General features: G+C 34.6%; 1 protein-coding gene across 2 annotated transcripts in view; it reads right to left on the bottom strand.

Moving 5' to 3' along the window:
* The window catches only part of LOC106458075 (peroxidase-like), an 82793-nt gene that overhangs the window by 45339 nt on the left and 18668 nt on the right, over positions 1-18786 (bottom strand). For both annotated transcript variants that reach the window (XM_013917530.2, XM_022384201.1), the window contains exons 3-6: positions 16805-17625; positions 8755-8877; positions 5964-6090; positions 1832-2058 (exon numbers count right to left, since the gene is read on the bottom strand). In XM_013917530.2, the coding sequence (XP_013772984.1) occupies positions 1832-2058; positions 5964-6090; positions 8755-8877; positions 16805-17625 (1298 nt within the window). The remainder of the gene's footprint in view (positions 1-1831; positions 2059-5963; positions 6091-8754; positions 8878-16804; positions 17626-18786) is intronic.

Raw genomic sequence — 18786 nt, 5'->3', positions numbered from 1 at the left:
CAATTAAGATAAATAGAAAAAAAGTCTTGTATTCATTCTATAATACATTTCAATTAAGATAAATAAAAAAGTCCCGCATTCATTTATAATACACTTCAATTAAGATAAATAGAAAAAAAAGTCCTGTATTCATTCTATAATATATATCAATTAAGATAAATAGTAAAAAAAAAGTCCCGCGTTCATTCTATAATACATTTTAAAGAAAATAAAGAGTTATTTTTTCCTCACACTTATTATTCTTGAGACGATGAACGTCACATATTTCCAGAACAAAATTATTGCATCCTAAAGTTTCAAAGTACTTTTGTATTCATTCCCAAAGCGAATAATACATTTAGGCAGTTTTTTATGGTTCAAATAAGTCTTCCGTTATAATCGTATATTAAGATATTTTGAGTCACGCCCCTTTTACTGCATTGGTCTTCACTGATATTATCATCTGCACAAGTTACAACTTTTTTACAAGCCTGTTATCTTGAAAGTATATTAATGTTGAGTCCACTCTGAATGTAAATAACAGTTTTCCCAATCTTTCAAAAATATATAAATGCTAATTGACATATATTTGTGGTTCATTATAGACTAAAAGTTACAGTATTTTCCCCCAATTCTTTAGAAAATTCGAGACATTTTGTGAAATCAAGACATCCAGTACATTTCTAGGCCGAAACTTCCTTTAGCAAACAATCTAAATGAAACTGAGGAAAATGTGCAATTCAAGAGATAATTCACAACAATATGCAGATAGTCCTTATTTTTTATTTATTTAAGTCTAGCAAGAAATTGTATGAATGTCACATTCTTTCACTTAATTGCTTCACAGTTTCAGGCTGCTGTGAAAAAATAATATTTTAGTTTACTGTCGTTAAGTTTACTAAAATTCATAAAATTTAATAACTTTCTAGGTTGATGCAGTGTAACTTTCCGTTTCAACCGTGTTCGATAAGCGCATGCGCAATTGCTAACACACCTGAATTTCGGTGACAGAGTTTTGTTTGTTTATTGTTAAGCGCAAAGCAACACAATAAGCTGTCTGTGCTGTTTTCACCACGGTAACGAAACAAGGTTTTAAGCGTTATAAGCCTTCAAACGTACCGCTGAGCCACAAGGGGGCAGTTATGGTCATTCTGGATTATTGAATGTAATTAAATATGAATTGAAATTCTTTATGTAACTTCAGTTAAACGCTAACAATAAATGAAAATATAAACACACGAAACCTGTTGAATTCATGATCATAAAGTTATTAACCAAATTATATATAGAAGTATATTCATAAGGAAAACAGTACAACCAAAACGAATTTTTGGGAATAATGTAAAACTGTGCACCTCGTCTGTCGTTAGAAAAATTCTTTCAAATTTATATCTTATCAAAATATCCTGAACCAATATAACATTATATATATATATATGTCTCGTTCGTACTAAATATACATAGCGTAAAAATGGAGAATTTAATACGGCTTGACAGTAACAACAACAATAACATAAACATTATATGACAGTTTCTTCTGCTCAAAACAAATCTTACGAGTCTGTCAAACTTGAAATAACCATCTCAGCTGCATATTTAAATTTTACTATCAACTTGGATAAGACTATATATTGTAGAAACATAATATATTTTATTAATATATTTAAATATTGTACGGTAATATTAAATGATGTTGATTTCAAGTCTAAACAAAGGAAAGTTATCCTTTTTCCATCAGTAATTCAGAAAGTACAAGTCATGAAAACTGGTTTATCATTACCATCTATCAGTAGTGTCCTAAATGTTAGGGTTTTCCTTCGTCAACGACTGATAAATTGAAAAGAGAACCTACCGTCTGCGTAATCAGGTGGCAACAACCTTCGATAAGGAGTAAATGCGCTCCCTGCCTCTGTATGCTGAAGGTTGTTACATCTTCCATCAATACGGCGATAGGGAAAATTGGGTTGACAGTGTGTTGAGTCCGTGAGATTTATTCGAGCGTGAAGAACTAGTTTTTGATGAGGGCATTGAGATCCCTTATGAATGATCTCCAAGACATCTTCTTCTGTCAGGTTTAGCCTAAAACATACATATGACATTTTATGTAACTGTTTAAATCGTAAAATATTTGCATGTGCCCCCCCCCAGTAACACAGCGGTATGTTTACGAACTTACAACGCTAGAAACCAAGTTTCGATACCCGTGGTGGGCAGAGCTCAGATAGCCCATTGTGTAGCTTTGTGCTTAGCTTTAAAACAAATAAACAAACAAAACAAGCTTAGCATGTTGTACTGTGGATCTGAAGTTCTATGTTTCACGCCCCGTTACCACCTAAAACAAAAAATCACGCTCCACACTTTCGGACTGTGGACGTGTTATAAGAGTAAAGGTCAAATCCCACTATTCGAATAGAGTAACTCACAATTTGGTATTGGGTGGTGTTGAATAGCTGCCTTCCCTCTAGTCTATTATTTCAAAATTAGGGATGGCTAGAGCAGATGGCTCTCGAGTAGGTTAGCGCAAAAATCAGCAGCAACTTCCTATCTGACATCGTAAGCTCCTAATCCCATTTCTAACACTTCTCTAACCACTTGTTCTTCACTCTGGTCTAACTTACAAGACTGAGCGCCTATTTGTCTTTCTTTCCTTGTCACTGTTATTATGCTTAGTTTTTATTACACCCACGTTCTACGCAGATCTGACAAATTTGTCGATACTTTTCACTGTATTTTACTACTTATACATCTTTCTTAGTGACTAATTAGTAAATAGCAATATGTTTAAGTCTGTGGCCATGGTTTCATATTTTTAATACAAAAAAAATGTCTATATAAATATTGGGATAAAATATTAAGTAAACAAATATGTTTATTTGTTTTTTGTTAAGCGCGAAGCTTCACAATGGGCTATCTGTGCTGTGCCCACCACGGATATCGAAACCTGGTTTTTAGTGTTATAAGCCTTCGGACTTATCGCTGAGCCGCTGGCAACAACAAATATATAAGATAAGAGAATATACACACAAACAAAACAAATTATTTTAAAACCAACCTCAAAAAAAAAAAGCGCCGCTAATACTTTGTCCTTTAAACTAATGGATAATATGGCCACGAAATTATGAGCCCCACTACATCCCCAGTCCAACCTTTAAATAGCCTTCTTTTACTACATTGGTCTTTAAAACATTTAGTTTGGCCACAGAACCTTTATCGGCGCTCATTTGAATTCCCAGAACCATTTATGGGTGTTTATTTTAAGATTCAATTCTTGTATTAAGTGGCGAAAATGATGGTTATGAAGAAAAATAAGTTTAAAAAGGGTATTTGTAATGTGGTAACACCACACAGAAAAATGTTCTTCACACACTCAAACATATACATATATATACATAAAGTATGACATGAACAACCTTCCAATGTGTTCCTTCGGGTGTGAAGCTCCCAACCTAAAGCATACATACTATATAGAAAACATTAAATCACAAATAACATGTATTGTGAGAACACTGGCGCATGTTTAAGAGATATGCCACTAAATATTAACAAAGTATGGGTCTTTAAATATTGAAACTGTGGGAATAAAAGGACAGAGTGAAAGACGCATTTAAAGTTGTTTTAATATCTGTTGCTTCAGTAATAAGTAATAAATGAGCCACACCCCACTCGAATACCAAATTCATAGATAAATGGATGGTTAAACTAGATGCTAGAAATACGATGAGACGATGGCGAGTGAAGAATAGTCCCTTAAACGGAGAAGGCAGCCGATGCCACAAGACCACATTCATCAACATAATGGAATGTTCAGCAATTAATCAACATACAGAAGATACAACCATAGTCACAAAGAGAACCCTAGATTAGGCTACTCGGAAGTGAAGAAGGGAAAGTTGGTATCTGAGGAAAGAAGAAGCATGTGGGTGTATAATTTAGGATGAAAACTTACTTCACTAAAGTAGCCTTGCAGCAGCGAATTCAGCCCCAAACATTTGACTGAACCACCTCCACCACTTACCTCTGTTTCCGAGACAGCTTATCACACACACAAGTAATGTCACCACATAGACATCTCGGAAAAATATGATGAAAAGGAATCAACTATGCGTCAACAAGGCAGAAACACATGAAGATTGCTGATGCAAATAACTTGTTTTCATCATGTGAAGACACTGTCTCAGATGTTTCCATTATCCTAGTACAGTCAGTGTCTACAACGCACATGTTATATCATAAATAAACCTACAATAATTATCAGTAGTCTTTGCATGAGAACCGCAATTGTTTTTTAATCAGTTATTTAACTCTGGGTTTTCTTTTCGTTGCAAAATTTTGTAATTCCAACATTATTTTATTATTTTCTTTAGCTAACATAGAAGGCCGGTTTTACAGGTTTCCATTGTCATTAATGGCGATTTCGTTTGTGAGCAGTTGCTATAGCCAAATTTGTTTTTGGAATTTCCTTAAGCAAGTGTTTATTCTGTTCTTTCTCATTTTATAACTGCTTCTACCTTTGATCAAAATCTTCTCTTGTTTCTGTGTCAGCAAATTTAACTTTTATCTCTAACTGATATCTGTGGACGAAAAGGCTTTTAATCAATTTGTGTATTTAAAGAAAACATTTCTTTGGGAATTTTCCTCATTCTTTGCTACTAAAAAGCTACCTTTATAAAATTTTATTTTAATTACAGCATCTACACTGGTAATTTAAAATAATAAGTAAACTTAGCATTTTTATGTACCGAGATTATTACCTGGTTTTCAGAGTTTTCATAAAACTTGAATTGTTTTCTTAAATATAGCGTTTTCCGATTGCAGGTGACAGTAGTGGGATAAAAAAGTTTAGCTAAAAACTCAAGGTAAATATGATATCCTAAAATTTCCGGTGATCTCTGTTCAGAGTAATTCATAAAACTGAGAAAAACTATAGTAGGTTATTTATTTTGTATTTAAACCACAATTTTGTAAAAACTGAATTTCAGCGGGTTTCCGTTGTGAAAGAAATTAACGAGTACTCACTGATATGGTTTGATGAATTTAAAATCAGTCCTAAAACCTGTTATTCACAGATTGTTATAAATAACAAGAATATTAATAGAGGTCTGGCATGACCAGGTGGTTGGGGTGCTTAGCTCGCAATCTGCGAGTCGCGGGTTCGAATCCCCGTCCCACCAAACAACTGTGGGGCGATATAATGTGAGGGTCAATCCCACTACGCGTTAGTAAAAGAGTAGCCCAAGAGATGGCGGTGAGTGCGGATGACTAGCTGCCTTCCCTCTAGTCTTACACTGCTAAATTAGGGACGGCTAGCGTAGATAGCCTTCGTGTAGCTTTGCGCGAAATTCAAAACAAACAAACAATATTAATAGAATAGCTGTGGAGCTAAAGGTAGGTAATTTTTTCATATCAATTTGGCAATGTTGTATTCTGTATGCGCATATATATATATATATTGTGTGTGTGTGTGTGTGTGTGTGTAAACTGCAAGCTGAATGTTATTCAAATATTCATGATGTTAGAAAAACACGTAGGTTCAAGAAGTCTTGATAAAAATGAATAAAAACCCTATAACCCGAGCGCTTTCGAAAGGTGGCAAACAGTTTGCCCCTGAAGAAGAAAGATCCACCTTTACATTTGAAAGCTTTCGAAAGCGCTCAGGATATAGGGTTGTTATTCAAATATGATAGTGATGTCATCCTATAGTTGTGGTGTACTGATTTGTCTCATTATTTGCCAGTTTTGAGATTTTTTTTTAATGTTCGCCTTTTGTGTTAAACATTTAAATTGAATTCCTGCTGCATACCGGACTTTTTGTTTAAACGTTCTTAGGTTTCAGAAATATGTGTATTTTACTGTATTTATCAGTTCTAATAGATATATATTTGTGGTCATTGTCTTCAAGTAATTTACATTTAAAACACATTAACCTTATAACGGAGGATAAGAACTAGAGAAATAAATTAAGGATGAACAAAACAAACACTTACTTTTCTTTTATGTATTTTACAGTTCCTTCGGTTATCACGGCTTCATTTGCCAAAACTTTTGACTGAGTGTCGGGCCGAAGGAAATTCTGATGGGTTTCTGTGGCTGATCCTTTTGGGGGTCGGATTCCTGGAAAGAAATGTTCAGGCAAAAAATAGCATAGTATTGTTTATACATTTTTGTTAGAAAGACAATTTTAGTGATTAATTCAGATATATCAACAAATTAGTCTATCACATAGTTTTCTCACAGTTTCTTAAAGTAAAGCTGTTGTCTTAAGATTTATGTAGATTAATATTTTGGTATACAAACACCATTTGTGTTAATTGTCTATCTTAACCGGTTTATTACTGGGTGCACTTTGAGGTTGAGGTTGATCTCCTATATGTTTACCTTATAGCTACTGTTTCTATAATCTTGGAGTACTATAATTATTGCTTTTATAATATCTTAGAAGGTTATTGTTACGATTAGCTATGTGTGGAATTCCACAGAAATACAGTTTTCCTGAATAATTCGGGCCTGGCGTGGCCTGGTGGTTATGGCGCTCCACTCGCAACTTGAGGGTCGCGGATTCGAATCCCCGTCATCGAACATGCCTTTCAGCCGTGAGAGCGCTATGATGTGACGACCAATCCCACTATTCGTTGGTAAAAGAGTAGCCTAAAAGTTGGCGGTGGGTGATGTTGACTAGCTGCCTTCTTTCTAGTCTATCACTGCTAAATTATGATATTGACTGCTAATTCGCCTTATAGGGTAAGGTCTGCCTCCGGCAGCTGAATGCAGGTGTGCTGTTTACTGTGTACGGATGTCACAAAATGGACGTCTATTGCAGATAGCCCTCGTGCATCTTTGCGCAAAATTCAAAACAAACTTAACTGGAATAATTCTGAATTAAATATTAAAAGTATTGCCTACCCAACATGTAGTAAATTTATCAAGGCAGATTCTCGAAAAGAGTAACTTTTTTGTAAAAGATATAGAAAAAGGAATACCGCTTCCACAAGAATTCGATCTACAAATAAATTAAAGATAACCCAAATCAATTTCAATGCAGTGGTTTTAAACCTCTAAGCAGAAAATGAAGCTTTCCAAGGATTAAAAAAGCAATATTTTATAACGACGAGAATATAGCCCCTTGAGTAACTTTATCACGTGTTACACTCTCAGGGGAGAAGGCGAGGAGTGGGTGTCCAATAACCACCCCATTATTCTAAAAAAAATAATCTAAAAGCTCCATTCTCTTCTGATTAAAAGAAAATAAACACTGAATTTTCATGTTAATAACTTGAATTCATTGTGTAGATTTGTTTTTAATTATGCACAAAGCTACACAAGGGCTATCTGTGCTCTGCCCACCACGGGTATCGAAACCCGGATTCTAGCGTTGTAACTCCGCAGACATACCGCTGTACCACTGGGGGGTGCATTGTGTAGAAGGAAAGTTCCTGATTTTTTTTGGAAAAGATCCCTATACACACATACACACTGTAGTGCTGACTACGCCCCTGATCTTATAAGTTTTTTAAAAACCGAAATATACTCATTTCAACTGTTATAAGATGAAGTTTAACTTTGAAAACATCAACCATAATTTTAAAACGACTACCGACATTTTTAAATAATCCTATATTAAGATTTTCAGTATACAATGTCCTGTTAATTCTCTTTTGAAACGGGAGACAGACGAACGCTCGGACAGACACCACGGTTCGCAATATATATATATATTTATTTATACTTTTCCATTACAATGCCATAATATCAAATCAAACAAAAACGGGTTCCTGGAATTTTCTAATTCAATGACATGCTTTCTACTCTGAGAACATAGCTGATTACTTTGTGGCAATTTTTGAATATGGGCAGGATTCTGTACAGTAGATGTGTGTTTGTGTGTTTGTGTGTGTGTGTGAATTGTTGGCGGTAACTTTCAACAATAAATGGACAGCACACAATACACCTGTTTTAAAATGATATATTCAAACAAGTCAAACGTGTATACAAATGTTGTTACACAATTAATCACCACGATTATATCCAGAGCTTTAAATAATCGTTTCTTTTCGTCCACACAGGCTGTTTCAGTTACTTTAGATCACAACTGATAAGATTCTTCTTCTTTACTCTGTTGTTACAATACAATCTGTGATAATTTCACTTTAAAAAAGTGTCATTATATGCTCTTCATAGCTAAAGTCACAAACACGCAGTTTAGATCTAGTTGACTATATCTCTCACTAATTTTGTCTTACTTGGTCGTCTATGTATATACATTGCCGACTAGTGAACTAAACAACATATGGTTTGTACACAGTTACGTAAACAACCTTACGATAAATTATCTTCTTAAAATATTAAAATGAAAACTCGCGCTTTATAACTATCTAAATCATAATTTTCGTATTAAATTTAAATGAAACTATCGTGTATAACTAACACTTTAAATTGGATATTGCAAGGATTTTCAGTTTAGGTGCAGGTTAATCACCTTTCTCGCCTTTAATTTACAGTTTATGTAAAAACCAGAAGACTGCACCTAAATGCTATTATTGCGAAATAATATCGAATTGTAACCTTCGCTTGGCGTTTGCGTACGTTTACTTGCATAGTGTTACAGAAAACCCTGAGTAGCACATTTTATGATTTTCTAGAAAAAAATACAGAAAATGGATATAATTATTTCTTCACTGCATTTTAAATTGAAACCAATGTAAAAATACATAGTTAGTACACATGCTTGTCAAAGTATCAAACTTCATTGCTCATAATGTTTAATTCTTTTTTACTGACCTGCTCTGAACAGGTTGTCTTCTTTAGTCCGTCGGTTCTCCAAATATTGGAGGCCATTCTGATAAGCTTCGTCAAGAAAGTTATCCTTCACATATGTCCGTGTTTTCTCCTCTTGAGATTTCTCTAAGTAAAAAGCGAATTGATTTATTAAAGAAAACCAACTAAAACTAAAATCACGAAAATTATGTTTAAGCAAAAGCTCACAAAACATGTGGTTAACATATGATGTTTGATATTAATAACTGAGGTTCAAGGCTTATGTCGATGTTATCATTCATTATGGCCGGGTACATGTTTGGTTGTTGGATTTTTCTCAAAACTACACATGTGTTATTTGCACTGGTTATCTCTTATTTTGAAATGATTGTCTAGAGCAGAGCACAGATCGTGTAGCTTTGTGCTTAACTTCAAATAGACAAAAAAAAACAAGGGTAGAGCAGTGGTTCTCGGCCTTTTTGAATCCAGAGAATTCTTCTGACGTCAAATTTATATCACGGAGCCCTTTACAGCGTTCATTACAAAAACATTACTGCAATACAATCTTCCTACTATAATGGACGTAGCTTGTATGTCAGTATCTATGTATGTAACCAAAACTCATGCGCCATCTATTGAATGGCACCACAAACAAAAATCCATAAAAAATTTCACACTTTGGATATTCAAGATTCAGACAATTAAAAAAATAACTGTGGTATATGCAACAACCATTTCTTTACTACAGAACACAGTTTTAAATAAAAGTAGTCTCTTCACAACAAGAACACGACTTTCACTAGGACAGTATGAAAGGATTGGATTAGATCTCCATTGATGTAATTTTTAAATGTAGTACTGAGAAACAGAAGTACTTAAAAACTACTATTTTTGAAATAAACTGAACCACTTTTAACATATAACAACATTAAAGTTTATTAAAATTTTGTGTTCTCTGCAGTGAATCATTTTGATGCAATGAGTTGCGTATGAATAAAGATCACAATCCGAACACTTTTTCTGTGCAATACTTCCCAGAAACAAATCCCTTTTTAGCAAATATTCACTTTTTCGAAATTTTTTTTCAATGAGGTATGAATAATACGACTAGTAATTATTAGCACAAACAGCCGCCCGTATCAATAATTCCAGACAGAGTACGTATACTTAAAGCAGCTATATACCCAAACACATGCATGCAAAGTATGAAAAATGTCTTGAGCCAATTACTCTGGCATACATGACGAGAAGTCTGCTCTCTCAACTAATTAAAGTTTACATGAGTCAAGCACCTGTTTGTTCCTAGTCTTTTTAAAACAGTGCAGTTACTTGTTGTTATGTTGTGTCATTATGAAACCCGCTTTACTAATAAAGAAATGTGATGTAGTCAGAGTGCAATCATGTGACTAGTATGTAATTACGTATTAGAAGTTGTGTAATATTTGCATTCCGCGGAACCCTGCAGAACCACAATATCTCGTGGAACCCCTGGATGTCTGTCGAACAATCCGAGTGTTCCGCGGAATCCCAGTTGAAAAGCACTGGACTAAAGGGAAAGCAGCTAGAAAACATAACCCACCGCCAACTCTTGTCAAACCAAATAGTTGGTTTTAACTGTCACTCTTATAACGCACCCATGGTCCAAAGGTGTGGGGCGAGTTTTTTGCGGCAATGGGAGGCTAACCACGGAACCTCAACTCTACAGTCCGGCACGATAGCCATTGGAGTTAGTGAAGCGAAGCTTTAGGAAATAAAACAAAGCGACGCCATAGATTTAACTTTAACTTTAACTCCAGCTTTATTTCTAGCAGTCTCTAGAAGTTATACCGCTCAAGCTTGTTTAGCGAAAATTGTTTTCGATATATTGTTTTCTATAACAGTTTTGTATGTAGTTAAGTACAAAGCTACATAATAAGCTATCTTTGCTCAGCCCACCACGGGTATCAAAACCCGGTTTCTAGCGTCGTATGTCCATAGACATACCGCTGTGCCACTGAGGGGCATTTCTATAATAGAATATAACTGATTGAATAATGATAATGATAATCTGATACTGTTTTCAGCGTTTACGTACATGGAAAACGCCTACAAAATCTAATTTCATGTGATATATCTCCACCATGTAGTTTATATATATATAATGTATAAAGCTGAGATAGACACCCGTTTTAGCAGTGTTAGTTTCTGATTTTAAGCAAGATGCCATTGATCCGAGAGAAAAAAAAGAAGCTAAAACAAAATATTACAAACCCAAGACCATAGGATTGGGGAGGTTAGGTTTAAGTAGTCAGATTAAAAGGTATTGTAGGTTAAATGATATTAACAATGTATTTAATAACATTTCATGCGCGTTGTAAATTCTCAACAAAATTTGTGCTATCTACCAAAGCTTGATATTTTCTAAGTCACAGTCTTGTCGAAAGATGTTGCCTGGCGTGCTACTTTTGACAGGTGTGCCGCGAGTTGGTCACCTCTGCTGTAAAATGCTTTAGACATAACTATAGATATATTCGTGATGTAATTACCAGATGCATGTCACAAACAAATAAATTACACCACGTTTTTTCTCAAACAATAAAAAATGAACAAATAAAACCTGCATCTCAAATGTAAACACTGTAGCTCGAAGTATCAGAATAAAACAAATATACATATATATATATATATATACAGTTAAAATGAGTAGAAGGCTGAAATAATTGCACAATAAATCTATATAAATAAAATAAGAGTTTTGTCTGTACATTGCTTAGAATAGTGTACTTTTTGCATATCTTCACGTTTCATACACCAGAGCAGCCGAAACAAGCCTTATCTTAATTTCTGTCTGTCTGTCGGTAACAATAATAAAGAGAAATAAAACTACAGAAGTGTAAAGAGTTCAATCCAAATGAAATATATTCCAGCTCTTTAAACATACTAGCATAAAATACCAGCGCTCCGTTGTGGGGTTCATGATCCACAGAAGCCCCATAGTTTCGTTAGGACATCCGCTCATAGTACCTGGGCATGTGTATTACGTTTGGTCCCACTAGTTTGTGAGGTGTGAACACAGTTACAAAAATGGCGCCTCCGGGATCACTAGGAAACCAGGAACACAAAATTCGATGCCATATTTCGGTTCATTGACCCTAAAAACAAATTTATAGACCCCCACCATGGCTGAGTGACCATATGGGCGTTTAGACCTTCTTTGTGCCCCATTGGTAGGGGAGTTAAGTCATACAAATAAAGACCCCTTCCCCAAATTCGCATGACAAGTTTGGTCCTGCTAGCTCGAAAACCTTGGGAGGAGTTCGCGGACAAACAAAGAAACATACAACGTAAATGAATTTAAGATATAGTGCATACCATTCCTGTTTTCACTTGGGTTAACTCAAGTTATATGTACTTCCCATATTAAACAGAAAAGAAACAACATCTAAGCTTGTTAGCCTTAACCATTACGAGAAGATAGATGCATATTTTATTTCAGTAAGAGTTGTATTAAAAAAAAGCTCATTCTGATTTACTTTTTAAGGTCTAAATTGTTTCTAGTTTCGTATTCTTTGAATTTAAAAAATAAAGGCTGCCTCAACTAGTCGTAAAACCCAACGTGGCATTTTTTTCCCTGTCAAGGGTGGCATTTTAAAGTCAACCCACTCTCTAATTTATTCCGATGTGGGCTGGTTGTATACTAAGTTTCAATATAAACGATCGTTATTTTTGTGAATTTCTGACCTCCTACAGGTCATGCATTCCACATACTCTTTTTTTACTTTTCCATCTTTTTTGCATCCTGGAGATATACGTCGAACGAAATTGTATGAGAAACGAAGCATAAATAAGGATAAAAATAATAATAATTGTACAGCTTATTTAAACCCGTCAAATATAATTCAAATGGAAAACAAGTATTAGTTGTGTAGTAAAAACAAGAAATGTCTTTGAAATGTCATTTATTTAGTTAAATATACATATTTATAGACATATCACGATTAAAACTTCCTTAATTCCAAAATATTTTATAAACGTCCTTTTGTCCAGTTATGTAATGCTAAATTTTATAGTGCCGGAATTATACCAAAATTTGTCAGACTTGTAACGTCAACATCAAAGTAAAGACGCCATATTCAAAACCTAATTTATATTTTTGTGAGTCCATTTTAAATAAAGAAAACATATGCAGCGCTCTAATTATTGGAGATTACTTACATCCGTTCAAAATTAAATACGCCTATATTACCACATGAAAACACGCAACACAACTTCCTTTAAATTAGCCAGGCAATGAAAAGCAACAATAAGCGCAAAAAAACAAACAAACAAGAATATCAAACCATTTCCGAAGGATATAGAACAAAATGTCATTTATAAAGTTTAGACATAACGTATACAATGTATATATTCTATCTAGTCTTAATTTGCTACTCCAATAGCAAGAGAAATAATATTACTTAAAATTGACCGCACTATAAGTAAAAACAAAAGAATTACATTCGACAAAGGTGGGTCAGTGTTTAATGACCTAATGCAGGGAAATTCGTAGCTTTTTGCTCAGGTAAGGGAGCTCAGCCATATAGCGGTCCGGGGGTTTGGGAGCGAAGCCCCCTTTGAAACTACAGCATTTCAACATTACTGAATAGTGAAAAGATGGAAGTACAAGCGTTTCATACTGTAACTTTGTGTTTTGTTTTCAGATAGGGAAATCCAAATAATAGTTATTGATTTTTTTTTAATTATGCACAAAGCTACACAAGGGCTATCTGTGCTCTGCCCACCACGGGTATCGAAACCCGGTGTCTAGCGTTGTAAGTCCGCAGACATACCGCTGTGCCACTGGGGGACATACTTATTGATAAAAACAAGACATTTCTGCGTGTCTGCAGTTTACAAGTATTCAACAGATACTCCCACCTGCCAATGTTTATGTGTTAAAATGACACATAAACAAACTTATCATATTTTAAGCTACTACTTGTCGCTGTCAATCTGTTTATTTGAAGACAAATTATTTGATTAAGCGCCCATTCGGGCAACTGGGAAGGTATGGTTCATGGGAAAAGCAAGGAGGAGGAGATGTACAACTCTAATATATAGCAATGCATAAAAACTAGGAAAATGTTGATTGGATTTTACCAGTAGTGGCATTACAGAAAATGTTTATAGAAAACAAGTAAATTTCATTAAATTCATTGTGGAAAGCTTTGTTCAGTTGAATCGTAAGGAGAGCGCAGTTTGCTTTTGTATTTTTACCTCCGCCACCGCAGGTGGGTGGAAGTTGTGTTTTCACCCTTGTGTGTGTGTATTGGTTTGTTTGTTTGTATGTGTGTGTGTGTGTGTTTGTCAGCAATATTTCTCAAAAATGGCTGAATGGATTTGGACGATAGATAGTATATATATATATGAACTATGACCCAACTTAAAATTGATTAGTTTCGGAGGGTTAAGGTCACGAAATAATCCCTATCGGTTAACATGGTAACCAATGCTTCACACTATTTTTGGTTTATAACTCAGTCAAAAATTATCGGATTTTGATGAAACTTGGTGGACACGTGTAGAATATTATTCCCCATTTTTCTGTCTAAAATGGGCACATTTTCGTATCTTTTGAAAGTCGAAAATGATTAACTGTGCGTGGCGGAGGAAAGCGCTCTACTGAGTGCCCCTATAGTTCTAATATAAATCCATTTGGATTGATTAAGCTATTGAGCTTTAATTTATAGGGTTACCAGATTTCCAGAACGAAAAACTATTTTTTATACAGAGTGAAGCTGTAACATGTCTGAAAGTTGAAATTATAATAACACTTTTTAACATTTTTTAAAAATAAGCTGGTGTTTATTCCATCGCATTTCAAAAACCATAGAGATAAAAAAACATTTAAAGCTTATGTAGTTAACATAATAATAATAATAAAAATTTACGACGTTGTCTTGAACCTACTGAGAAAAGAATGTTGTTCATTGTTGTTGTTGTTGCTTTTGTTATTTTTTTCACAGCTGGGCATATTTTCAAATCTCAATTCCTGTATCTGCCCAGTGACAGGTTAAGTTAAGAAAAAATAGCAGAGAGGGAACGAATACTGTACCGTTTGATCTTTCTCCGTCAGATGACTCTCCAAGTAAAATTTAAAGGAACTATGTGTAATATTAAAATATATAAGAGTAAACAATACGCATTAAGCTCATAATGAGGTAGAGAGAAACCGAAACAACTTAATACTTTTACTGTTTCTGAGCGGGACGAGAAAAAGATCTAAAATCGGGGACGCCTGGTTATTCTATTCATTGACGATATATAACAATAATAAATAACCCAAGTGCGTTTGGCAAGTAGACCTTCATCCACCAGGACTGAACTAAGAAATGAACAACAGGTTTAAAATTCATAATGTGAATTTCAGGTAGGCCATGAATAGCTTTGCGATTTGTACAACCTGATAGAAGAATGCTGATTTCCTGTATTATGAGGCAGTGACTCTTGCATCTAAGAGATATAAATAAACAGGATGATGGTATCACAAAAGAAACCATATATTTAGAAATTCGGTAAAATCACAAAAGTAAATATAGAAGTGAAGAAAATTCAAAGTACGTTACTAATTCAAAAATAAAAGATTGAAACTACCAACTATAATTGAAACTAGTTGGAGTACCTGTCCCCTGGACGGAAGTTCTGTAAATTCATGATTAATGAAAGGTTATATTCAGACATGAAAAGTTGTTTCCCTTTTATGTAATTGTAAAAAAAACGCACATAAAAAAACTGCAAGACACAAAATGTGAAACCGCAAGTCCGTATGTATGTATCTCCCCATGGACCCAACAAACCTTCATGCCAAGATCCATCAACAGGGGAGAAGTAGAGGTAAAAACGCAAAACTGAACATTTGTATGTATCTCCCCATGAACCAAACAAACCTTCATGCCAAGATCCATCAACAGGGGAGAAGTAGTGGTAAAAACGCAAAACTGAACATTTGTATGTATCTCCCCATGAACCCAAAAAACCTTCATGACAAATTTGGTGAAAATCCATTTACAAGGAGCGAAGCCCATAAAAACCACAAAACGCGAAACTGAAAATTTGTACGTACCCCCGCATGGACCTAATAAACATCTATACCAATTTTGGTGAATAACCATTCACACCCTGCGAAGTAGCTACATGGACAAACAACAGACAGTACTATTATATTTATATAGATTATTCGGGTAGAGTCGAGTTGAACCATAGAGACCGACGTTGTTCAAAGTAGTAGTGTATCAAGTAAAACGTCTTCTATAGTGATGATTGTAGAACCAACTGATGACTAAATTGGAGATTTTTGCACTGAATGACGTAAATGGTGTCGGGATTGTGCGAGAGATATGCTTGGTAATTTTATTTCTTTTTTTTTTATTCTGACAAGTGATGATTATTTTCGTGATAAACTTCTAGCTAAAAACGACAAATGTTTCAATAATTTAAACAAATAAATCTGGAAAAAAGCTTTGCCTAAGACAAAATTATAAACAACTCGAGACTTCGTCGAGTACACATTTCACTGTATCTAAACCAGTCTGGTGGCAGATCCCCGATTCTCATATTATAACTAATGTCCCCCGGTGGGACAGCAGTAAGTCTACGGATTTACAACATTGAAACCAGGGGTTCGATTCCCCTCGGTGGACATAGCTTATAGTCTGATGTGGCTTTACCATAAAACACAAATTAATGGAAAAATGTTTACTAATTCTAAATACACTTACCTAACAAACAATTGCAAAAAACAATTATTACACACCTATATATACCAATACTATTAATACTGATATGAGTCACTCTTTATAAAAAGAAAAGGCTTGTTTGTTTTTGTTTTTGTAATTGTTCCTGTGAACAGGTTTATTTGAATTCTGGTCCAATCTAACTTGTTTTCCAATTATCACGAGAAGGCAGCATTTGGGTTAATACATTAGATTTCTTTAATTCGAGTTTCATTTTACGAAGAAGAAAAATAAATGGAACTCTGCACTGAACCTGAAGTGTAAGTTTCAAATCAACAATGTTATTAGTTACATAACAGTAAGAAAACAAACAAGTTTCCTACTTTGTACTTGAATCCTGTCCTTCTTTGGGTAGTTTAGTATTTCTAAGAGTCTGTTAATGATGTTACGAGTTTGGGTGTCGAATGATGAATTCATGTTGGCATTGTGAAGCAACAGCACATCTTTCAAAAGTTTTGTTATTTTTGTACAGTTATTTGAAGATGACGAAGTGACATTTTCTTCTATCATAATGCAAGGAGATTCCAGTTGATGTAAAACATCTATGGCTAACTGCTTCAAGCATTGCTTGTTTGAAAATTTCATGTCATCTGTACAACTACTGTTTCCTGACATATGATGAGTGTTGACTTCCATCCACAGTTCCACCATCGAAAGGGGACTTTCAGTGGCTCTTGAAGAATTAATTTGTTTGTTTAATTCATGGCAAAATTCGGCTAAGTACAAACTGAGAAAGGTTTCGGCTGATTTAGAATTTTCAGAACGTGAGGTATCTTTGTGATATTCAGGACCTTGCTGTGGGTGTTTGAGTGCTATCGCTGGCTTATCATGCTCCTTTTGGCAAGATGTCCAATGTTGAGACAAGTTTTTCCATTTGTGGTCATGGTCCGATGGGTGAAACTTCTCTAGGTATGAACAGTACCGCACAAACATTTGGATTAGATTTGTCCAATCAAAATTATCTTCAAGACTGAACGATTCATCATCCACAATTACATCGTTTGTTAAGTCTGATTTTTGATTAAATGTAGAAAAGAGCAACAAGTTGGAACCATGGTCGCTGTCGTTTTCATGTTCTACTGACGAAGAGCGATCGGATATTACTTTGTGGCCAACGTACATGATCAACGCAGTGGCGAAAATTCTATACAAAGTAGAAAATAAATAAATATTCATATATATCAAACTCCGATAAATGAACCCCTTTATAAATAGTTCAAACGTTACAATTATTTTATGTTACAAAAGTACTTCAGAGTTTGTAAGCTTGGCCTACTTACATTCAAATATATCAGAAATTTTTCTTTAAAGATATTATTGCAACCCCAGTGGCACAGCGGTATGTCTGCGGACTTACAACGCTAGAATCCGGGTTTCGATACCCGTGGTGGGCAGAGCACCCAATATGTAGTTTTGTGCTTAATTACAAACAAACAAACAAACAAATTAGGGATATTATTTCACACTAAAGTGAGAAAATTCAATAAATATTAAAACAAATATTCAAAGGATATTAATGGTAATATTTGAATTACTTCAATAAATTTAATTACAAAAAAGCAGAACATTAGATTATTCTCTTAAATATCTCGAAATGCCCAGTAATTTAACTATCAGAAAAGTCTCACAAAAAAGCGACTATTCCATTTCTTATTTAGCTTACACTGAATGTCATAACATTGGTTTTTCATGTAATTAATTTTACTTTTTTTTTAAGAAAAAGAAAAGCCTAACCTTATTATCCCAAGAGTAAGATTCTAGTTGTACTTAGATGTAGATATTTGTTTACAGTCAGAATTCGGGTACGACTACTCTTTCTATTCACCAATATATATTTTTGGGCTTATATTGTGTTTTAGTTTTTATTTTCGAATTTGTAAGACCATTTTTTTCATCATAACTTCTTTTAGTTTTAGATATATGAAAAGTTCTTCAGTTAAGTAGTAATAGTATAGTAGGCCGGAGGCTAGGTGAAATTGGACTGATGTGCCACGCTCTAGGCTCCATCCGGATGGCTGTCGGGTGGGTTGGGCAGATGATGAGCACAGTCATATTGGACGACATCACAACAACCAAGATGGCGGACTCCATTGGACGCAACCATATTGGATGATGTCAACCATATGTAACTATTTATTAATTACGCCATATTAATAATCCATATTCATTAATTACGCCCCAGACAAAAGATCAATCAACTACATTAAATTCTTACTCTCTGGCTCTACACTGAGTGGTCACAAGTAAAAGGACACCACCTTTTCAGAAAAAATGAAAATTTTCAGTCATATTCACATGAATTGAT

Source organism: Limulus polyphemus, unplaced genomic scaffold (genome assembly GCF_000517525.1).
Source record: "Limulus polyphemus unplaced genomic scaffold, Limulus_polyphemus-2.1.2 Scaffold412, whole genome shotgun sequence".
NCBI lineage: Eukaryota > Metazoa > Arthropoda > Merostomata > Xiphosura > Limulidae > Limulus > Limulus polyphemus.
The sequence above is the reverse complement of the archived record's forward strand: the minus strand, read 5'-3'. Positions and strand labels throughout refer to the sequence as shown.